The sequence below is a fragment of the Chiloscyllium punctatum genome, chromosome 25 (assembly GCF_047496795.1).
Source record: "Chiloscyllium punctatum isolate Juve2018m chromosome 25, sChiPun1.3, whole genome shotgun sequence".
Lineage (NCBI taxonomy): Eukaryota > Metazoa > Chordata > Chondrichthyes > Orectolobiformes > Hemiscylliidae > Chiloscyllium > Chiloscyllium punctatum.
This window is the reverse complement of record NC_092763.1, coordinates 34,914,800-34,939,717: the sequence shown is the minus strand read 5'-3', so window position 1 is coordinate 34,939,717 and position 24,918 is coordinate 34,914,800. Positions and strand designations below refer to the sequence as shown.

Genomic DNA, 24,918 nt, shown 5'->3' with positions numbered 1-24,918 from the left:
CTCAGAAGAAGACAAGAGTCTGAAAACAAGTGGGAGAATAGATTGCTAGCTGGTTCAGAAAGTTGAGTGGTAAAAGGATAGCTATTCAGATTGGGAAATGATGGGAAGTCATGTTCGACAAGTACCATTGCTGTTCACAATTGACATTTACCTTTTGGACTTTGGAATCAAAGCACAATTTTTAATTTTCCTCTTAACACCAGATAAGAGGGTGATAGTCAATACTGATGAGTGCTATAACAAGTTACGAGATATTAAGCTTCCAAAGGGGCAAATAATTGTCAAGTGAATTTCAATATAATAAATATAAACATTTTGGTGACAAGATTAGTTATTTGAAAGGTACAAGAATGATGGGGTAAAGGTGCAAAGCAATCTGAGAATAAATATGCAAATCACGAAACATTGTGTCACAGGTTACCAAAGCCATTTAAAAAGCTGCATGCTTGTTTCTAAAGGGATTAAGTCTACAAAGGAACTTAGATGCATTAAGTGATTGGGCAAAATTTTGGCAGATGGAATATCATGTGGAATACTGTGAGGTTGTCCAGTTGGGAAGAATGTAAAAATAGCACAAAGCTAAATTGGGAGAGTTGGCAGAATTCTGTAGTACTGGAGGATCACCATGTCCTTGTACATGATCGCTTAAAAGTTAACATTCAACTACAGGAAATGATTTATGAAGGCAATTGAAACGTTAGCCTTTATTGCAAGGGCAATGGAGTCTAAAAATGGGCAAGTCTTGCTAGAACTATACTGTACATTTGTAAGATCATACCCAGAGAATTGTGTGTAGTTTTGGCCATATTTAAAGGAGAGATTGTACTTTCCTTTGGGGCAGTTCTGAAAAGGCTCACCAGATTGATCAATGAGATAAAAGTATTGTCATTTGAGGAAAGTTTTTGTCTGTATTTGATAAAAATCCCTTTTCTTATTTGTATTCATAAGATCAACTTTCATTCTTCTAAATTCCAACAGGGTAAGATGCTAAGAGGATACTTTTCCTCTTGGGTTTATCTAGAACTGGGATAATGGTTTCAAAATGAGATGTCTTCCACAAGGCAGAAGGTGAGAATGTGTATGAGCAGGTAGGGAGAGAGTTAAGTTTACAGTTGCAGGACAAAGGCTCAGCTAGCATGACTTGACCAAATAAGAACTTGCAGTAAACAATGAGGTGCTGGAGGCAAGGGTAGTGGTTTAACATGGTGAAGAACATCCATTATGTTATACCAGTTAACGAGGTGAAGAACAGCTATTGTTTAATGCCAGTTAATGAGGTGAGGAATAGCTATTACGTAATGCCAGATGGCTTAATCTTTACTGTTGATGCTTGCTCTTCTGTAATGGTCACCCAATCAATATAGATGTTGCCTTATTTGGATGCTGCTCCTGTAAGTGACTATATAATTCCTTAAGAATCTGCTGTTCGAGAGAAGACTGCGAACACATGTCTTTGTGTACATGGGCGATTGCACTCTCTCTATGGCTCGGAATAAAGGTAAAGAAGGTAGAGCCATACTGTGTCTGAGTGTTTGCTTCGACTAATACGGGGTCCGAGTCTCCTGGGTTTTAATTGAGGTTTGAGTCTCCTGGGTTTTAATTGAGGTTTGAGTCCCTGTGAGAAGTCAAGTGAGAAAGGGGGTTAAAGTCCCTGAGGTAAAAAGGAGTTTGGAGTACTACAGACATGAGGTTTGAGGCTCTGGAGCATAAAAAATAGTTAGAAATCAGGAACTTCAATGGTACTACTTAAAGTTATTACCTTTATCCCCCACACCTCCCCTTAGAATTACTTTTTGGACAACATGGGGGGAAAGGGGGAGACAGTGGAGCCGGTCGATCCAGATTCCAACAGTGAAGTACATTTTCTACTGGGGAAGCTTTGTCCAGGTTTTTGTTGTGAGGATCTCAGTTTCTGGGCTGTGGACTTGAGTCTGTGAGTCTTTCTGGGGCAGGGGAGTGGCATGGACTACAACGCTGAGTGGTCTGCTGTGCTGCGAGAGTTTTCTCTTTTTATCAGTATAATTTCATCTAGATGATGCAAAACAACACGAGAAACATTGAAATTAAGGTTGTACTAATACTTGGGTCGATAAAGAATTTCAATGTAAATTGTGCCATGCTGAGAATGTTTGATATTTAAATATTTTGGTTTATTAAAACACTGGTTCAGAAAATCCTTTTTAAGTGACTGTTTTGCCTTAGTTGAATCATGATCTCTATTCAGTGTGTTTTGTAGGCTATGTAGTAGGGCAGATTTTGTTTTAACATTAATATTATACCACATTATGTCCTTTTTAAAATGATCAAACTTGTAACCTTAAAACAAATTGATTGAGGACCTTGAGCCCCTGATTTGTTTAAAATTCTGCAATGCCTGTTCCACAAAACAATTGTCAGTGGTCATGCTCTAGCCAGATGAGAGTATTGTATTAAAATATCTTTGATTTTTTTTATGCAGAGTTTTCACAAAAAAAGTGCACATTTTAATTTTGATGGTTTGCTAAGATTTTAGAGAATATTAGAACTTGAGGCTGAGTTGTGTTATGAACTAAGCCAAACCACTCACAACATTCTTAGGCAGGCAGGCCAGTCCATAACTTTGCCATTTGTTTTGTTAAGTGTACAATGACAATTACTCAGAGTAGATTAGTGAGGTTGACTACCAGGTTAAAAACAGACAAAAATTTATTTGCAAAAATTACACAATGAAACACAGGAATAGAATAAAGAACCCCGACAGGACTCAGTCTATCCAAACTAGACATAATTATGCTGTTCCGAATACACACAACAGTCCGAATAAGCAAACCAGTATAAATGAATGGAACAGATGCTTACGGGTTGAAGTTAGAAGGCAGAGAAAGAGAGAGAGAGTTTGTTTCCACACAGCTCACTGTTGAACTCCCAACTAATTCTGGACTGAACTAAACTGCTCAGCTAGAGAGCTGACCACTCCCCTTTCATATACAGGTCTCTTCAAAAACATGACCACTTTGGCCTGATATCTGATCTGTTTACATATAAACAAAGAGGCCCTCAATAACCTATAATCTCTGTACCAAACCAGACTGATTGGCACCAAGAGCGGTTTATTACCGCTCTGAAAAAGAAACCAAGAGCACAGTATCCTTGAGAAAAGAACAGCTTTTAGAAAAAAGAAACCAGTTCTGTTAATTATTGTGAAGACTTCATTGGCCCCCTTCATATTGCAAATTCAAAGAATGTTGGTCTCGACCAAAGTCATACAGTTACTGGTCTGTAACCACTGTAATTCCTGCTTTCTTATTTGGGAAGTTTGATTTTATGACCATTGATTGTTGTTTATCAATGGCCGAATTGTTTAGACAGTACAATTTAGAAGTTTATGGCCTGTATAAAACCAGATAATGGTGAACAGAGTAACAGACCTCAAGATTACTGAGAATGTTGAAATAGACAGACAATTTAACATAGTTGTGTGTGACTGTCTTCATTCTGATACCCACCCTGGCAAGGAAGGAATGAGCGAGGAAATCCAAAGATACTTTCAGCAGCTAACATAGTCTCCAGAGTTTCTCCATGCCTTTGGACCACCGCCCACCCCTCCACTACATGATCCAACAGATTGAGTCAGCTCCCCAGTTATGAGCATGAAAAGTGAAGAAGCCAACAACAGTGAAGAGGTGGTCTGTAAGCTTTTTGTCAGCGGCTTTCCTATGGATATTAAACCACATGAGCTTAACTTGTCTTTCGATCATTTAAGGGATATGAAAGTGCACTGATCAAGCTAATCTCACAACAGCCAGTTGGCTTTGTTACATTTAAAAGCAGAGCAGGAGCAGAAGCAGCAAAGAATGCTGCATTCACCTAGCTTGCACACACTCGGATGCGCTGGTATCCTCCATCTGAAGCATCTCTGCAAGGATGGAAGTCTTGTCAGTTTTGTGAAGCATTTAATTGCCCTTATCTGAAAATGCAAATTTCTCCATAGTGATGTTGAAGGATTTTGTTTTCAGGTTGGCATTTACTGAAGGAGATTTTGGATAACTGGCTCGTTTCCACTTGATGGAATGGTCACTAAGGACTGTGGATTTAAGAATTTTACTGATGAATGCTTTTTTTTCCCCACCTGGGAAGATCTTGCAGGTTCTATCTACTGTGTGGACTAGTATTTTTTTTTGTTATAATCATTGCATGTTGTTTGTTAATAACTTAAGTATTGGCAGCAAGACTCTTGAGAAGGTAGTAGTGCCATCTCGGTGGTTATCATGCAATAATAAAATAAGAACAGATGTTAAAGAGTTAATTTACCCTGCTCACCTGCAAGAAATTGAATGCCCTGAGGATAGAGTGGTGTGTCTTTGCCTTACAGGTGGTGGAATTTGGGAGGTTTACATTCCCATCCCTTGCCATTCGGGGGTGATTTACGTTATCATTATCACCTATTCAAAATCAATAAGAACATCGCAGTTGGAATTCTGACTACTCCCTGTAGTTTAAAGAAAAATACAACTCACACCAGATCTGTCCATTAAGGGATGATTTGCATTACATTATTTCTGGAGGTGAGGTGGTCACTGCATTATATCTTGAGTGGCATGCGACATGCGACTGTGCGGGAATAGCTGAGGGCATTACTAACTGTGATGTAAAGATTTTGTATAAAGGAAGGATTGTTTCTTTTGTTCAAGGAGAGCTTTTGCCATGACCCCGTAAGTCCTGCAAGGTGTGTGTTAAAGGTTTCTCCAGAAAGCTTGTACTGTACTGCGTTTAATAAATTTGGTGGTTGTTCACAGAAGTTGGCATTTGCAGTTGCATCAAGTGTGTAAGGAATCTCAGAAAAAAAGAGCCTAACAAAGGGAAGAAGAAATTCTACCCTGACAGTCATTAATTTTTGAAATTCACTACCTCAGAGCCTTGGTCATTAGACATATTCTTTGTTGAGTTGGACAGTTTTTTTTGGTGTAATGTTATCGGGTGACAGTTAGAAAATTGGACCTGGGCCCAGATCAGATCACCCTTGATCTTATTGAATGGCAGAGTAACCTCAAATGGCCTAATTTCCTCAATCTGCTTCTATTTCTGCTGTTATATTACCACTCCCTTTGCATTTCATTCTTGACACTTGTGGTATCTAATTTTCCTCAACCTCTAACTTTTCCACAATCTTCCATTCTGCTCCACCATCTTCTTGTTCCTTTTTCAATAGCATAAAATTAATCACATTTCTACCTTTTTTCTCGGATGCTGTGACAACTCCTGAGTTTCTCAAAGTCAGAGTCATACAGCACAGAAGCAGACCCTTTGGTCCAACCAGTTGATGCCGACCGTAATCTCAAACTAAATCAGTCCCATCTGCCTGCACTTGGCCCATATCCCTCCAATCATTTCTTATTCATGTGCAAGGTTTGTGAAGGTTTGTAGCTCAGGTTGAGGTTTAGGGTGCAGGTTTGCTCGCTGAGCTGTAGGTTTGATATCCAGACATTTCATTACCTGGCTAGGTAATATCATCAGTGGCGACCTCCAAGTGAAGCAAAGCTGTTGTCTCCTGCTTTCTATTTATATCTTTCTCCTGGATGGGGGTCCTGGGGTTTGTGGTGATGTCATTTCCTGTTCGTTTTCTGAGGGGTTGATAGATGGCATCTAGATCTATGCGTTTGTTTATGACGTTGTGGTTGGAGTGCCAGGCCTCTAGGAATTCTTTGGCATGTCTTTGCTTAGCCTGTCCCAGGATAAATGTGTTGTCCCAGTCGAACTGGTGGTTTTTTTCATCCGTGTGTAGGGCTACGAGGGAGAGAGAGTCGTGTCTTTTTGTGGCTGGCTGGTGATCGTGTATCCTGGTGGCTAACTTTCTTCCTGTTTGTCCATCGTAGTGTTGTTCCACCCTCTCTCCCTCGTAGCCCTACACACGGATGAAAACAACCACCATTTCGACTGGGAGAACACATCTGTCCTGGGACAGGCTAAGCAAAGGCATGCCAGAGAATTCCTAGAGGGCTGGCACTCCAAACACAACGCCATAAACAAATACATAGATCTAGATGCCATCTATCAGCCCCTCAGAAAACGAACAGGAAATGACATCACTATAAACCCCAGGTACCCCATCCAGGACAAACATATAAATAGAAAGCAGGAGACAACAGCTTCGCTTCACTTGGAGGTCGCCACTGATGATGTTACCTAGCCAGGTAATGAAACGTCTGGATATCAAACCTACACCCTACCCCTCTTGTTCATGTACTTACCTAAATCACTTTTAAACGTTGTAACCATACCCACATCCGCAACTTCCTCTGGCATTTCATTCCACACACAAGCCACTCTGGAAAGAGAAAAAAAATTGCCTCTCCTATCTTTTTAAAACATCTCTCCTCTCACCTTAAAAATATGCCCGTAATCTTGAAATCTCCCACCTCAGGGAAAAGCTACCTGCTGTTCACTTCTCTATACCCCTCATTAATTTATAAACCTCTGTAAGATCACCGCTTAATCTTCTCAGCTCCAGTGAAAAAAGTCTCCTCTTATCCAGTCTCCTCTTCGAACTCAAACTCTCCATTCACAGCAATATGCTGATAAATGTTTTCTGATCCCTCACCAGCTTAATAATATCCTTCCCATAATATAATACTCCAGAAGAGGCCTCACAAACATTCTTTACAACCCTAACATAACATCTTAATTCCTATACTCAATAGTGTGAGCAATGAAGGCAGGCATGCTAAATGTCATCTTAACCACCCTATCGATGTGATGCAAACTTCAAAGAATTGATACCCGAGTCCCTCAGTCTCTTTGTTCTACAATGCTACTCAAGGTATTACTTTTAATCAAATAAGTCTTGTCTTTGTTTATTTTACCAAAATGCAATACCTCTTATTTATCCAAATTTATCTAATGACATAGAAGATGGTATCAGCAATAACATTAGCAAATTTGCTGATGATACAAAGCTGGGTGGCAGGGTGAAATGTGATGTGGATGTCAGGAGTTTACAGGGTAATCTGGACAAGTTAGGTGAGTGGGCAGATGCATGGCAGACGCAGTTTAATGTGGATAAATGTATGGTTATCCACTTTGGTGGCAAGAACAGGAAGGCAGATTACTACCTCAATGGAATCAATTTAGGTAAAGGGGCAGTACAGAGAGATCTTGGTGTTCTTGTACAGCAGTCAATGAAGGCAAGCACTGGATTAGTGGTGCTGGAAGAGCACAGCAGTTCAGGCAGCAACCAATGAGTAGCGAAATCGACGTTTCGGGCAAAAGCCCTTCATCAGGAATAAAGGCAGTGTGCCTGAAGCGTGGAGAGATAAGCTAGAGGAGGGTGGGGGTAGGGAGAGAGTAGCATAGAGTACAATGGGTGAGTGGGCAGGGGATGAAGGTGATAGGTCAAGGAGGAGAGGGTGGAGTGGATAGGTGGAAAAGGAGATCGGCAGGTCGGACAAGTCCAGACAAGTCAAGGAGACAGTGCTGAGCTGGAAGTTTGAAACTAGGATGAGGTGGGGAAAGGGGAAATGAGGAAGCTGTTGATGTCCACATTGATGCCCTGGGGTTGAAGTGTTCCAAGGCAGAAGATGAGGCGTTCTTCCTCCAGGCGTCTGGTGGTGAGGGAGCGGCGGTGAAGGAGGCCCAGGACCTCCATGTCCTCGGCAGAGTGGGAGGGGGAGTTGAAATGTTGGGCCACGGGGCGGTTTGGTTGATTGGTGCTGGTGTCTCGGAGATGTTCCCTAAAGCGCTCTGCTAGGAGGCGCCCAGTCTCCCCAATGTAGAGGAGACCACATTGGGAGCAACGGATACAATAAGTGATATTAGTGGATGTGCAGGTAAAACCTTGATGGATGTGGAAGGCTCCTTTAGGACCTTGGATAGAGGTGAGGGAGGAGGTGTGGGCACAGGTTTTACAGTTCCTGCGGTGGCAGGGGAAAGTGCCAGAATGCGAGGGTGGGTCGTAGGGGGGGTGTGGACCTGACCAGGTAGTCACGGAGGGAACGGTCTTTGCGGAAGGCGGAAAGGGGTGGGGAGGAGCATGCAGGTACAGCAGGTAGTGAAGAAGGCTAATCGCATGCTGGCCTTCATAACAAGAGGAATTGAGTATAGAAGCAAAGAGGTGCTTCTGCAGCTGTACAGGGCCCTGGTGAGACCACACCAGGACTACTGTGTGCAGTTCTGGTCTCCAAATTTGAGGAAAGACATTCTGGCTATTGAGGGAGTGCAGCGTAGGTTCACGAGGTCAATTCCTGGAATGGCGGGATTACCTTACACTGAAAGTCTGAAGCGACTGGGCTTGTATACCCTTGAGTTTAGAAGACTGAGAGGGGATCTGATTGAGACATATAAGATTATGAAAGGATTGGACACTCTGGCAGCAGGAAACATGTTTCCACTGATGGGTGAGTGCCAAACCAGAGGACACAGCTTAAAAATACGGGGTAGACCATTTAGGACAGAGATGAGGAGAAACTTCTTCACCCAGAGGGTGGCTGTGTGGAATGCTCTGCCCCAGAGGGCAGTGGAGGCCCAGTCTCTGGATTCATTTAAGAAAGAGTTGGATAGAGCTCTCAAAGGTAGTGGAATCAAGGGTTATGGAGATAAGGCAGGAAGAGGATACTGATTAGGAATGATCAGCCATGATCATATTGAATGGCGGTGCAGGTTCGAAGGGCTGAATGGCCTACTCCTGCACCTATTGTCTATTATCTATTGTCTATTAAACTCCATCTGGCACTCTTCCGCCCATTCTCCTGCATTTTTTGTTTTTATGTTGTCTGCTTAGATTGTGCATCTTTGAAAAGGTATTGAGACTGGTCCATATGAAATTAACTCGATTGGGAATTGAAATGTTAACAAATGATGCAAACTGTGGAAACATTCAGTGAACTAACTAGCTGTTTCCACTTGATACTTGCTTTTAAATGGAGCAGTGTTAAGCAGGTGAAAAATTAGGTAAAATTTAGGTCAACTGAACCCAACAAAATACCAAAATAAACACCTTATCTGTGGCATATGCTATAACCTGCCTTTCACAGATTGGTCTCTTCAGCCATCAGCATCATTTCATGCCAGCCCAATGGAATTGCTGCATCATGTGCAGATGAAAGGCTGCAGCTGATGAGGCCAAAATTATTGTCTTTTGTTATTTCCATGTCCTATGTTTGACCAAATTGTTTATTTGGAATTTGTTACTGAAGATACAAACAAATTTTCACTTGGATGACACTAAAATATTGTCAGTGATCTTTAAGCCATGAGAAAACATGATTGTGAAGCCTGAAAAGTTGCAGCATGAGAAAAAGCACAGCATTCACTTTTTTAATCATTCATTTATAGTAGAAGAGCCTCTGGTGAGGGATTCTTACTGGCCCTATTCTACTGTAGCACAGAACAAATATCCAGTGAGACTCTTGCAGCTTAATTGCAATTCTGCTACGTATCCTGGTACCAATGCATTGAAGTATCTATCCAGTATTAATAAAATTTTCCTTTTTATGCAGAGTGCATTGGATTACAGATTCTAAAATTATTCTGAAAATAGTTGTAGCTCAAGAAATAATTTTTTGGTAAGGTGACTTAAATACTTAATTTATGAATTTTAGAAAAAAAATGTTTGAAAGATTGGGAGGAAGTCTTATTTGTTTTACATTGTTAAACTAGAATTTTAATTGAATTGTATGAGAATATTTTTGAACATAGGTTTTTACCAATTGTTATTTTTATAATACTATTTTTTTCAATTTAAAGTGGTTTTCCCTCACTGCTTAATCAATTCATTGAGCCACATGGACCAAATTTTGTATAGCAGCTGTTGATGCTGCTTCATCATTAATCAGCAGATGCTACAGTTTAAGTATAATGAGTTTGATATTTTGTACTATTTCTCAGCTTTAGATGGACATTTCTACTTGAAATCTACACTGACAACTGTTAAACGTAGCTGCTCATATCAATTGAGGAATAATTGTCATGGGTCTTGAGCTTTCATTTTTCAAGAAGTTACGCCATCAACTATTTAGTGTGTGTTTTAAAATAGTTTGGATGTCATTAGTTTCAGGATGCAGTTCGTAAACATTTAATTGTTTATTCTGATATTCAGCTGTTACATATTAAATGGAATATGGTTTAGTTATAAAACCTCTGCTTGTTTTTTTTACTCCATCCTCTTTTATGGGAATCACAATAAGTGGGAATAATTATTCAGTTCTGGTTTTTGACTGTATTCCAATTGAATACAAAGATCAATGCTGTCACTTTAAGAAGGAAAAGAAACAGTTACATATAGGCTGAAATCCATTAGCTGATGTATTTGAAAATATTGTCTGAATCAATTAACCAATGAAAAAATCTATCTTTTGATATTGAACTCCAAGTAATTTCAATAAATTTTGCATTTTGTCGTTAACTGAAAGCACTTTGATTTAGTGTGAATGTTGTGGGTTTCAACATCTTTCTCAGTCATCATTAAGGCAATGCAATGCAGCCTTGTGTTTATCCAAGTTGTTTTGATTTGCCACCCTTGGTGTTCATTTGAAGGAGCTCTTTGCAGGCATGCAAATTATGTGCTCCTGATTTGCTGTGTGCATACTGCTTCTCAAGGCATTGATGTATGAAATCCCTTATGAATTCATAGATGAGCAGAGTGCTAATTGCTTTCCCACCTGCCCTTCCTTCCCCCTGAACAAGGCAGCTCTTAACTGTCACTCAAGACAGACGATGACACATGCAGCACTGGATCAGAAAAGCCAATTCTAGCCTCTGCCCTGAAGGTTCCTGTAATTTTCATTGCTTCCCTTTTGTGTGCTGGTATTACTTGGATCTCTTAGCCTGTGCTTGCAGTTAGCTCGTTGATTGTCTGGTATTGAGGAATTTAGGAGCATACAAACAGAGCTTGGGTCGGGCAGCTGTTTTCACAGTAAATGGAATAGAGAAAGTGCATTGTAGTCATTAAGCAGTGATTAGGGATGTTCCTTGTACAATATACAGGTAATTTAAACTTGGTTTTATGCTTCAAATACTATTTCAATGTATATGTTCTCTATTTTGTTGCTGATATTCCAGTGGCATGCTGTCTGAAAGTCACAGGAATTCAGAGCTGAAAGATGCTGTGTAATATTTAGAGATGAAAGGCAGATAACAGTTTGTTAATTTGGGGTACCTTTGTGCTTTTGTTTTAAACCATTTGTTTGAAACGATCGAAGGTTTTTTTTGAGTCTTGGCAAAAACAATGGATAGTTCTGCAGTCTGAAGAATTTTAATCTGTAGGTTTCTTAAACCTTTATCATTTGTTTTGAGTCAATCAAGTAAATTTACAGAATAATTAGAAAATGACGTAATATTGTTTGCTGTTTTTTTTAGTCACAGCCATGCTATGAAGGTTAATAGGGATTCATGACTAATAATAACCAACAGCTCCTCCAAAAACTGTAAATGGCAAGCAATTTTTTAACTGTCATTGCATTTTGATTCCAAAAAAGGATTATGTCATACATTGAGTCATGCTATTACTGGACTTTAGCTTTGATTTTTATTTGTTAGGATACCTATGCTGTATAGAAATGGATTATCATTAAAGCAGCCTTTAGAGGAATATATGCAATATTGAGGTTGTAGTATAGTTTAAACTCATGCAGAATGTGTGTCTTTCAATATATGAAGTTTCATTACGTGTGGTTTCTGAATACTAAATATGAAAGATCCACAGAGGTGTGTGTGTGCCTGACTTCCAGTTATTCACTTAAATGTTGCTGTAATTCTATCACTCCATGAATTGAAGAGTTATTCATCAACCTCTATTTTTGTCAGAAGAAAGAAATTATAACAGTGTCAAGAAAAAGATGTGTTGAACAAACATTACTAACACAATAATGGATTTGAACATCTTTTAAAAACACCTGGTTTTCAACATCCCACTTTTTGCATTTTATGTCTGAAAATGCTTCTGAAGTCACTATAATGAGTGATGAAAAGCACAACAGCACTTTTATTTTGCAAAATATTTATTGTGTTACATATTGGTCTTTGATGCTAATGTATTCCTCAATATTTAGATCTTTAGGCTTCAATAAAAAAAAAATGAAATTCTTTAGTCAGTTTGTGATTCTAGCTCTGCAGTTTTCCATATGATCAAAATTTTGATCTTGCATTATGAAAGCTTTTACAAGTATAGAAAGCGAGCAAACTAAATGAATTTTTGGTCCCTGGAAGGAGAGACAAACATTGTGAAGATTAAGGGAATGGCAAAAATATGGAAAAAATGTCTTCAATCTTCACAGCTCAAGAAAGAAGTTCCATTCCAAAGGTGTGGCGTTGGCTGGCACAGTGGCTCAGTGGTTAGCACTGCTGCCTTACAGTGCTAGACATCCAAATTTAATTCCACCCTCTGGTGACTGTGGAGAGTTTGCATGTTCTCCCTGTGGATTTACTCCAGTTGCTCTGTTTTGTTCCCAAAGTCCAAAGATGTGTAAGTTAGGTGGATTGCAGGGTCCCAGGGACAGGATTTAAGGGGACTGGGTGGACGACTCTTCAGAGTGTCACTGTGGACTTCATGGGCCGATAGGCCTGCTTCCACGCTGTAGGGATTCTAGGATAAGTAGAGCATAACTCAAGTACAAAAAAGACTGAGGAAGTTGGGGTAATTTATATCAGTGGAGAAAAAGTACTGGAGAAACCTAAAAGGACTAAACTCAGATTAAACACCCTACAGAACGTCAGACCTGTAGATGGTGATGTCCGTTGGATGTGCTTGTGCAAAGTGCACAAACGTTAGCATGCAGATACAAATCAGAGAGCGGAAGGGAGTTGTGAGATGATCGGAGAGTAGGAGGAGGCTGCAAGGTGATCAGAAGTGATTGGTGAATTGGTTGAGCCCCTCTTGACCTGTTAAAAACTTTTCTCTCTCATCTTAAAAATGCCCCGTAGTCTTGAATCAATTCCCTAAATTAGGAAGTAAGAATTTGCTAGGGTTCACTGAATTATGTACTAGCTGAATGTCACTTCTACATGGAACGCAAAACTGCTGATAATGCTCAGCACATAAGGTGGCACCTTTTGGAGAAAGATGACTCCTTCAGATAGAATTCCTATTAACTAGAATGTATTACAGATTAACACCTTATCATGAAGGTGAAGAAGGTGAAGAAGGTGACTGGGTGAAGTGAGGAAAAGAGAAATCAAGCAGAACAAAAAAAATTTCAATTGGATGGAAAACAATGGTTAAATGACTAGAGAAAGCACAACAGGAAGGACACAGTGATTTTACTTACTGATTTTTCATTATTTAATTTTATTTATCACAGTCCTAGAGATGTAAAGCACAGAAACAGACCTTTCAGTCCAACTCGTCAGTTTTGAACTGTGAAGTGAGAAAACTGTGAGCTGAAAATTACCTTTGTACTGTGGGCAACAGCTGTTTTTTTTTATATTAACAAACAAGCAGTTTTGTTATTTTCTTATTTATTCCTTAACCGTGTATGTCTGTCTGTCTTTTGTGTGAGTGGAGCTGAACGCAAATGTTGTTCCGTTTAAATATAGACATCAAATAGGTTACTTTGTTTAATTTTGCTCTGTTAAAGTTACAACAGTTAATAAATTATTGAGTCATATAGTTGTACAGCACAGAAATAGATCATTCGGTCCAACTCATCCATGCCAAATAGATATCCTAAATTAATCTAGTCCCGTTTGCCAGCATTTGGCCCAAATTGCACTCAGCCCTTCCTATTCATGTACCCAATCAGATGCTTTTTAAATGTTCTACTTGTACTAGTTTCCACCACTTCCTCTGGCAGCTCACCCTCTACGTGAAAAAATTGACCCTCGGGTCCTTTTTATACCTTTCCCCTGTTAGCTTAAACATATGCCCTCGAGCTTGGACGCGAGCTTTGGACTGGGAAAAACACCATGGCTATTCACCCTATCCACGTTCTTTATGATTTTATAAACTTTTGTAAGGTCACCCCTCAGCCTGTGATCCTCTAGGGAAAATAGCCCCAGCCTATTCAGCCACTCCTGGAAGCTCAAACCCTCCAACCCTACAACATCCTTGTAAATTCTTTCTGAACCATTTTAATTCTTTTGTTTAAGCTAAAAACCAGTGTCTGGAATTATTCACAGAATCTGGGATTGGTTACAGGTATTCAGAAAGTCTGGTTAGGAAGCATTATGGTCAATTCTAAGGGTCTTTAACAATTTTAATTTTATTATGTTACGAATAGAAGTAGAAAAGTTGATTTGGTTTGGATGCTTGACTCCATGATGTAACAATAGGCAGAGAGAAATAATGAGAGAGACTAAATGTGTGAATGATTAAACCAGAATAGCTAAGTGCAGCATGAAAGTTGTCAAGGCTGAGGGAACCCTGATGGATGAAAAAGGCAGGCCAAGACTAAGCTTGCAAATGTTTTATTTGCAGTGTATAGGTGGGGTCCTTCCCAATCCCTAGAACTGCTGGTACACCTCTATAGAGAAAATATGGTTAATGTCTGAAGTTAATGGAATTATCATATACACCAGGGTTCTCCAATCCACCAAATGGAAGTATGAGGTGCCATTCCTAGAATTTGAGTCAAGTTTCATTGGAAAAATATAGAAAGATCAAGGCAGGAATAGTTTAAAGACTTAATGTCAAGGTTTGGAATTCACAGCTCCAGCTATGGGCAAAACTCATGCACTCAGAGTCATAGAGATGTACAGCATGGAAACAGACCCTTCGGTCCAACCTATCCATGCCGACCAGATATCCCAACCCAATCTAGTCCCACCTGCTAGCACCCGGCCCATATCCCTCCAAACCCTTCCTACTCATATACCCATCCAAATGCTTCTTAAATGTTGCAATTGTACCAGCCTCCACCACATCCTCTGGCAGCTCATTCCATACACGTACCACTCTCTGCTTGAAAAAGTTGCCCCTTGGGTCTCTTTTATATCTTTCCCCTCTTACCCTAAACCTATGCCCTCTAGTTCTGGACTCCCCGACCCCAGGGAAAAGATTTTGTCTATTTATCCTATCCATGCCCCTCATAATTTTGTAAACCTCTATAAGGTCACCCAAAACAGCCCCAGCCTGTTCAGCCTCTCCCTGTAGCTCAGATCCTCCAACCCTGGCAACATCCTTGTAAATCTTTTCTGAATCCTTTCACGTTTCACAACATCCTTCCGATAGGAAGGAGACCAGAATTGCACACAATATTCCAAAAGTGGCCTAACCAATGTCCTGTACAGCTGCAACATGACCTCCCAACTCCTGTACTCAATACTCTGACCAATAAAGGAAAGCATACACAAAACGCCTTCTTCACTATCCTATCTACCTGCAATTCCACTTTCAAGGAGCTATGAACCTGCTCTCCAAGGTCTCTTGGTTCAGCAACACTCCCCAGGACCTTTCCATTAAGTGTATAAGTCCTGCTAAGATTTCCTTTCCCAAAATGCAGCACCTCGAATTTATCTGAATTAAACTCCATCTGCCACTTCTTAGCCCATTGGCCCATTTGGTCCAGATCCTGTTGTAATCTGAGGTAACCCTATTCGCTGTCCACTACACCTCCAATTCTGGTGTCACCTGCAAACTTACTAACTGTACCTCTTATGCTCACATCCGAATCATTTATGTAAATGACAAAAAGTTACTCCACTGGTCACAGGCCTCCAGTCTGAAAAACAACCCTCCACCACCACCCTCTGTCTTCTACCTTTGAGCCAGTTCTGTATCCAAATGGCTAGTTCTCCCTGTATTCCATGAGATCTAACGTTGCTAATCAGTCTCCCATGGGGAACCTTGTCAAATGCCTTACTGAAGTCCATATAGATCACATCTACTGCTCTGCCCTCCTCAATCTTCTTTGTTACTTCTTCAAAAAATCAATCAAGTTTGTGAGACATGATTTCCCATGCACAAAGCCATGTTGACTATCCTGAATTAGTCCTTGCCTTTCCAAATACATGTATATCCTGTCCCTCAGGATTCCCTCCAACAACTTGCCCACCACCGACATCAGGCTCACTGGTCTATAGTTCCCTGGCTTGTCTTTACGCCCTTTTTAAACAGTGGCACCACGTTAGCCAACCTCCAGTCTTCCGGCACCTCACCTGTGACTATCGATGATATAAATATCTCAGCAAGAGGCCCAGCAATCACTTCTCTAGCTTCCCACAGAGCTTTCAGGTACACCTATTCAGGTCCTGGGGATTTATCCACCTTTAACCGTTTCAAGACATCCAGCACTTCCTCCTCTGTAATCTGGACATTTGCAAGATGTCACCATCTATTTCCCTACAATCTATATCTTCCATATACTTTTCCACAGTAAATAGTGCAAAATATTCAATAAATAGATAATCTAAACTGTGTTTGATCTCTCTGGTGTTGAGAGCTTGTCATAAATGCCATAATAGAATAAGTCAACTGTTCAGACAAAACAATTGTTTACAAGAGTTGTCAATCTAAATTTGGCTCTGTGTAACGTATTACATTTGAGGATTGATGACCAAAAACTTGGTAAATAAGTTGGTTTGAAGAGAGGCATAAAGATTTGGGGCAGGGTGGGGGGAGTGATTCCAGAGTTTATGGCGATGCCTGTCAAAGGTTTAAAAACTGGCATGCTCAAGAGTTTAGCAGAAATTAAAAAGGGAGTTTTAAAGAAGGGAGAGTACAAATAGAAGTGGATGAGGTCATGGAGGACTTTGAAAGCAGAATGAGAATTTTAACATTGAACTGTTACTTAACCAGGAGCCACTGCAGGTCAAATAGCCTGGGGTGGTGGATGAGTGAGACTTGGTGCCGGTTGGAATGGAGGTTGATTTGACTGCCTTAGGCTTTCCTGAAATGAGGACTAGGGAGGCTGTCCAGGTGTCCATTGCCAGAGGCTAGAGATAACAAATGCATCGATGAATAGATGAACTGAGGCAGGATAAGATAAGAAAAAGCAAGCAAAGAGATTGCTAATGATAAGCTTAGAGTGCAATAAATGCTGGGTAGGGTGCGAACAGGAAGTTTGAGTGCTGGAAAATGGATTGTTGTGCTGGCAGTAACGCATGCACACAAGGCCAGAGATGTGGGGGTGGGTAACAAATATGGAAGAAGGTATTGAGCTCAGTATTGAGTCCTGATGGCTATAATGTACCCAAGCCAAAGATGAATTGTTGTTCCTCGCTGGGGTGCTGCAGTAGGCCTGAGACCGAAATGTTGGCATGGGAACTTGGTGGCATGTTGAAGTGACAGACACCAGGAAGCTTGAGCCATTTTTATGGACATAGGCAAAGCAGTCACCCAGGTGAAAGTGAGGACTACAGATGCTGGAGATTAGAGTCAAGATTAGAGTGGTGCTGGAAATGCACAGCAGGTCAGGCAGCATCCGAGGAGCAGGAAAATCGATGATTCGGGCAGGAGCCCTTCATCAGGGCAATCTGAAGGAGGGAGAGCAACATGAACCAACCTAATGCAATCATATCAGATTGAAGGGTTCCTTTTCCTCCTCCACACTCCATGGCATCAACTTGCTCGCTTATCACTTTCCTAATTACTATCTAAGACACCAAACACCTTCTAGGTGAAGCAGCAATTTACCTGTTTTTCATTCAATTTGGGCAGCTTTCATCAGGGCTCTTGCCTGAAACGTCGATTTTCCTGCTCCTTGGATGTGCATTTCCAGCACCACTCTAATCTTGAAAGCAGTCACCCAGTCTGCCTTTTATCTCCCTAATATAGAGGAGACTACATTCTGAGCCATATATAGCTGACTACATTGAACAAAATACAGGTAAATTGCTGCTTCACCTGGAAGATGTTTGGGGTTTAGATAGTAATTAGGAAGGTGATAAACGAGCAAGTTGGTGTCACGGAGTGTGAGGAGGTGTTGGGAGTGGAGGAGGAAAAGGAACCCTTCAATTTAATATGATTGAATTACATTGGTTCATGATGCTCTCCCTCCTTCAGATGGTCTTTAAGGGTGAAACAAAAGTCATACCGTAGAAATCTGATGTAAGGAATCTGATGGGTGTTTTTTTCAAGTAAAAGGGAAAGAAATTGCAGAAGAATGTGAATGACATTTACAATGTTAAAGCACCATCAGGTTCTCTTGTTCAACTTTAATAACCTGGATCGTTGTGAGTATTAATTTGGGCTGACTGTGATGCTTTTAGTTCCTTTGTTTTGGTTGTGCTTTCAAATCTCTGTATCCACTGAAACATATACAGTTGTTTTACTCAGTCCTATTCAGTCCTTGAAGTATTTGCAGGAACAGCTGGAAGGTTTTGGTTCAGAGTTTAACTTGCATCACTCATCCTTTTTTGTTTAGTGGTGCATAACCTAGCTATTGTTGAATTACAGGGTAACAGTAAAATTCCTGCTTTCAGGGTACGCTAAGCATAAATGGGTTAAACTAACAATGACATCTGGATTAATCAAGGAAGCATTTTCAGATGCAAATTTGAAGTGTAATTTACCTAAAATGATAACATTAAATCAGGGGCATGTAGCAGTATCAGGAGAGAATTAGCATTTTTACATCACTTTTCTTGTAATCAGAACATCCCAAAGTACATTTAAATTGTAATCAACATTGTAGGCACTTAGGCAGCCCATTTATGCGCAGCAGTGTCTTATAAAGAGCATCGAGTTAAATAACCAGATAATATATTCTAGTGGATTGAAAACATAAAGTGTCAGAGAAATTGGCAGGTCTGGCAGCATCTGAAGAGGAAAACAGAATGTTTCAAATCTGTTATGATTACTCTTCAGAATCTATTCTGGTAGTGTTGGTCAATAGATAAACTTTGGATGGGACAGAATATGTCTGCTACCTTTGAAATAATACTGCAGAATATTTTATGTCCAGAGGAATGTTAAAGCCTTGGTTTAATGTCTCATCCAAAAGGCAACAGTCCTGATGATGTATCATTCTCTCAGTAGTGTGCAGCGGCATTGGGCTAGATTAGGGTCTTACCTGGAGTGGAATTTAATCACAACCTTCTCATGTTGACGCATGTGCTACCACTGAGGCAAGGCTAACACTTGAAAGTTATAAATAGCGAATTACTACTAGCTGCATCAATCTTGATTTTAAAGGAAAAAACTTCTCATTTGAGCAAATGTATGCTTAACTAGTCCCAGATGTTTGACAATCCAGAAGTGTGTGCTGTGTCAAATTAGTGTTTGACTTGTCTTTGTCATTCAAACAGTGCATAAATCATTCCCTAAAACAAACTTGAGCTATTAAGAGTCAAGATTAGAGTGGTACTGGAAAAGCACAGCAGGTCAGGCAGCATCCGAGGAGCAGGAAAATCGACTGTTCGGGCAAAAGCCCTTCATCAGGAAACACCGATTTTCCTGCTCCTCAGATGCTGCCTGACCTGCTGTGCTTTTCCAGCACCACTTTAATCTTGACTCTAATCTCTAGCATCAGCAGTACCCACTTCTGCCTACTTGAGCTATTAAGATACCAGTCGGATTATTCTGTGATCTGTCAGGTTCTTTGTTTCACTTTTTCTGCTTAACGACATCTTGTGATATTGTGAGTAGCATTCATGCCTCTGAACTAGAAGCCCTAAGTTTGAGTCTCACTCCAGGACTCCAAGATCACAGAAGATGTGTTCATGAAAGAAAGAAACGATTTGATTGTCAAGTTGAAAATCCTTGGCAAGTGGTAAAAGCAGGAGAGTAAAAACAATGACTGCAGATGCTGAAAACCAAATACTGGATTAGTGGTACTGGAAGAGCACAGCAGTTCAGGCAGCATCCGCTCGTTAGATGCTGCCTGAACTGCTGTGCTCTTCCAGCACCACTAATCCAGTAAAAGCAGGAGAGTACCCAGTCTACCAGAATCATGTGCTGGCTGCAATGCATTAACGTCCCTGCCAAGACAAACACAAGATCTTGCCCAGCTGTATTCAGTGATAGATGTCTCCTAGTTTTGAGAGACTGCTGATATATTTTTTCCCTCTTCATTTGTCAGAATTTTTATTGTACAAGTTGAAGAGAAACAATGGTTACCTGGATGTATCCAAGTTTTCAGCATTGTATCTCTACAAGATCCAAGTAGCACACCTCTGAACTTGTTGTTTTCAGCATGTTAGTATTAAATAGTGAAGATTCACACCAAATGCAACTTTTTATTTGGGTGTCCAGAGCACTTCCCACACTCCCACAATAAGTTCATTTTACCTATTCCTTCAGCTACCTCGCCTCAACTGTCCCATGAATCCATGGTACAATACATGTCCTTGTTTACTATTACTTGTGCGACAACTTCCAGTTGACTCTGAGATCCATACCAGAGCTCTAAGCACCCATCAAAAAAAATCTTCCAAACTTTTCATTTCATCTGTATATTTGGTCACTACTTCTAATTTCTTCTATTCGATCCCATGTTTCTGGATAGCTACTTCGATCACTTTATTTCATTAGAAATTCCATTTCAAATCTAGTTGACAGGTTGGATTTGCACTTTTCTATTGAGTCAATGGAGATTTAAATGTTTTTCTGCAATAAAAAACAAAGGTAAGCTATTGTTCTTATGAACAGATGAAGGGTTCACTTTTGAGGGTAGTTTTCTAATGAGGTTCATAAGGTTTAATGGGAAGAAAGTCATATATTAAACTTTTTTGCCTGCACTTGATTTGCACATACAAACCAAATTGAGTTACCTAAAGCATAATTTAGAGAAATGAGCTAGAAGCCGTCTCCAAGTAGCAACAATGTAATGTAACCTATGAAGGTACTATTTGATTTGTCAGAAATAATCTTTAGTTTCCAATCATAATTCGCTCCTCATCCACATTCTACTTCTCAGGTCTTCTGGTCATAACACAACAAAATTAATTGTTTACTTACAAGACTTGTTCTGGCTTATAAGAATACCTTTCTGAGAGCAAAAAGAGAACTGACCATAGGAAAATAAGTGGATGTGGTTTGCTAATCTTGCCTCGTGGCCTCACTGAGGAATTATTTAACCATCTTTTTAATTAAAGATTTGTGAAAATAAATCGATGCCCTGTTAGGACTGTGTATGTGTATTTTTTGTTTGGATCAGACTGGTGCTGGAATATTCCTGATGAAGGGCTTTTGCCCGAAACGTCAATTTTCCTGCTCCTCGGATGCTGCCTGACCTGCTGTGCTTTTCCAGCATCACTCTGATCTAAACTCTGGTTTCCAGCAACTGCAGTCCTCACTTTTGTTCTGTGAATGTGTATTATCTGCTTTACATTTTCATCACTTTCTGTATCATCAGTAATTAATTCATTCTGATTCAATTAAATGGCTGAATCACATGAAACCAATTAGAAATGATTCCCAAAGGAGTAAAAGAAGAACCTTACTAATTCTTTAGAGCTGTTTTGTTTTGTTATGAATTTTAAATTTAACAATTTAAAATATGAAAAAAACTATTGTACCAACATTGTAGAAAGCCAACAATTAATTTGAGCATACAAGATCAGAGCTTAGGTGAGATGGACAGACCTGATATTTTGTTCTTGTATTATTAGATCCAATTAATCACTTAGTGCTTGTTATCTTCCATCATTAGCATGTTTAGGTCATATGAGATATTGTTGGTGACAGGCAGTTTAATTGAGGTGCAAAACTGCTATTAGCTTGCCATTCTAAACTTGTAACTCAATCATATGTCCATTATTATTTTAATTATTCTTTGTTACTTTATTTTGAATCCTATTGTAGAGTACACAATAATCCTCTTTTTGTTAGTTATTATTGAACATTAAAATCGTAAATGACAGTAAAACAATATGTAAAGTGGCTTTGAACAATGTGCCTTTTGATGTTGAGACTAATATGAAACAATTAGGGATGATTAATCAATTTATTGGATCTGAATGAATTGAGAGCTCTCTTTGTTTCTGAATTGTATGACCAGTTGTCTGACAATCCACGTTGATGAAACAGAAATTTCCTTCCAAATAAATACCAAGATGGGATATTTATTTGATCCCCCTCATCCTTCCAAACTCCAAGTACAGACCTAAAGTCCTCAACCACACCTCATATGACAGGCCCTTCATTCCCGGGATCATTCTTATGAACCTGCTCTGGATCCCCTCCAAGGCCAGTACATCCTTTATTTGGTACGGGGGCCAAAAGTCCTCACAATATTCCAAGTGCATTCCGACGAGAGCCTTGTGTAGCCTCAGAAAACACTCAGTCACAACTGGAAACTCAATTCCCTAGCCATCTACTTCTTTGCTTTCCCTGGCAGCTGTCAGAATCTAAACCAATCACTTGCAACTTTAGTGACTAATTTGATCCAGAGATGAGCTTCCAAACTCATTTGTAGCATTTCCGAGACCAGCTGCTTCAACCTGTTGTCATATTACCCAACTTCATTACTATCTCAGCTCATGTCTCAGACACTCATCCATAATGTTCTCGCCTCTCGATTTGGTTAGTCTAATGCACTCTGTCCCTGTGCAGTGCTGACAAGGGAGAGGAGTATGCGTTGATGGTGGCTTATGATCCTTTGGAAATGGATACTGTTGGGGTGGAAAGTGAAGAGGATCCCATTACAAGGAAAAGAAGCGATAAGGGCAGAAGTGTGGAAGATGGGTCAGACATTGCTGAGAGCCCTGTCAACCACAGTGGCAGGGAATCCTCGTTTGAGGAAATAGATGGGCATTTCTACCTTCTCTCTGTAACCTTGATCCATTACCAATCAAGAACTTATCCATTACTGTCTTAAATACACTCTGATGACTTCCACAGCCCTCTCTGCCAATGAAGACACTCTGTTGCAAAAGAAATTCCATCTCCTCTTGGTTGGAAAGGGTTGTCCCTCCATTTTGTGCTGAATGACCTTGGGTCTTGATCTCTCCTACTAGTAGAAACATCTTCATGTCCATTCTATCCAGACCTCTCGGTATTCTGTAACCTTCAATCAGATCCCTCTCATCCTTCCAAACTCCAAGTACAGACCTAAAGTCCTCAACCGCACCTCATATGACAGGCCCTTCATTCCCAGGATCATTCTTATGAACCTGCTCTGGACCCCCTCCAAGGTCAGTGCATCCTTCATTTGGTGCAGGGGCCAAAACTCCTCTCAATATTCCAAGTGCATTCTAACTAGAGCCTTGTGTAGCCTCAGCAGTACATCCCTATGTTATGTTACTGTCCTCCTGAAATGAATAATAATATTGCATTTTCCTTCCTAACTGCCAACTAAACCTGTGTTACCTTAAGAGGTACCTGAAGTAGGAATCCAAAGTCCCTTTGTGATTCCGATTTTGAAATCTTTCCCCAATTTGAAAATAATTTATGCCTCCAATCCTCCTCCCAAAATGTATAACCTCACACTTGCCTACATTGTATTCCATCTGCCACTACTTTGCCCACTCTCCTGGTCTGTCCTTCTACAGCTTTGTTGCCTCCTCAACACTTTCTATCCCTCCAACTATCTGTGTCATCTGCAAATGTAGCAAGATTGCCCTCCATTCCTTCATCCAGATCATTAATGTACAAAGGTTGTGGTCTCAACATGGACCTCTGTGGAACTCCACTTAACACCGGCTGCCATTCTGAAAAAGACCCCAGTATCCCTACTCTCTGCCTCAGTAAGCCAATCCTCTATCCATGCCAGTGCCTTGCCACTAACATCATGCGCTCTTATTAATTCAGCAGTCTCCTGTGTGGCACTATGTCAAAGACCTACTCAGAATTAAAATAGATCACATACAGTGGCTGTCCTCTATCTAACTTGTTCATTGCTTCTTCAAAGAAATATAAAAGATCTGTCAGGCATGACCACCTCCTTGATGAAGCCATGCTGACTCAGCTGTATTTTACCATGCATTTCCAAATACTCCACAAACTCATCCTGAAAGGGTTTTAAAATCTTACCAATGGCCGAGGTCAGGCTAACCAGCCTATATTTTACTGTAAACTTTGCCTCTTTCCCTTCTTAAATAGAAGTGTTACATTAGCTATTTTCAGTCCTCTCGGACCTTCCTTGACTCCAACAAATCCTGATAGATCACCACCAATGCCTCAGATTCCTCTAGAAGCCTGCAACAAACTTGACAAGTTTGATTACCAGCCACAGTTAGATAATTCTTAAATGAACAATAATTGTTGAGTTAAGGGCCTCAATTAGCATCTGGGCAAGAAGGCCATCCACAGGCCTTACAGCCCTGCACTTAATCAGGTTGAAGTGACAAAATGGCAGAGTCCCCACCTGAGATCTTCACTCCCAATTTCATGTCATGTGTTTCCAAGCGGTGCTGAAATTATATCCCAGTCTTCAAGTGCACTTTAATCTGTTTCACAACCTTTCATGAAATATATGAGTTGGCATTATTCTCTTCCAATCTGGGCTGCTTTACAGTTACATAAAATAAACCTGCCATTTTTGCATCTGTGCAACTTCTTAATGTTTCTGCAAATCAAATGCTCATGGCAATCATTCAAAGAACAGTACAGCCTAATTGTTTAAGATAGAAGGTAAAAAGATAAGTTGTTTGAGTTTTGAGAAGAACAACTGAGAAAAAGAACAAGAAATGACACCACCAACCCAAGGAAACCTAAACATATAAATAGAAAGCGGGTCACAACACCAGTGCTTCACAGGAGGCTCACGGATGATGCAACCTAGTATGGTGACAAAACATCTGAAAACGAACCTCCTAGCTCAGCGAGTAAACCTACATCCAGATAGTTGTTTGTAAATCAGAAATAAGAGATAAAAATCTGGGAACAAAACAAGTGTTTCAGCATTGTTAATCAAAGTGTACTCCCTGAAGTATCAAAAGAAAAATCTTATTAAATATTAATGAGCCTGTTCTGTACTGTCATCACTTTCTATTTGTATATAAAGCATCAATGTGAAAGAAAAAATATTTTTCATTTTGTCAAAGGGTCAGTAAATAAATGAGACATTAAATATTGGTCATGGAAACAATCCACTACCTGACCACCTTTTAAAATTAAACAGTTAAATAAAT

The 24,918-nt window shown here is 40.1% G+C and overlaps 1 protein-coding gene across 8 annotated transcripts in view; it reads left to right on the top strand.

The window, feature by feature from the left end:
* Positions 1–24,918, top strand: part of LOC140495845 (ecto-NOX disulfide-thiol exchanger 2-like) — a 227,290-nt gene that overhangs the window by 80,927 nt on the left and 121,445 nt on the right. Inside the window, exon 1 of one of the 8 annotated variants that reach the window (XM_072595017.1) lies at positions 10,681–10,739. The exons of 6 other annotated variants lie outside the window; for them this stretch is intronic. In XM_072595017.1, the coding sequence (XP_072451118.1) occupies positions 10,694–10,739 (46 nt within the window). In that variant the 5' untranslated portion in view covers positions 10,681–10,693. Of the gene's footprint in view, positions 1–10,680; positions 10,740–10,919; positions 10,957–24,918 lie in introns of those variants that run through there. One more of the 8 variants, XM_072595023.1, reaches the window with a different exon arrangement.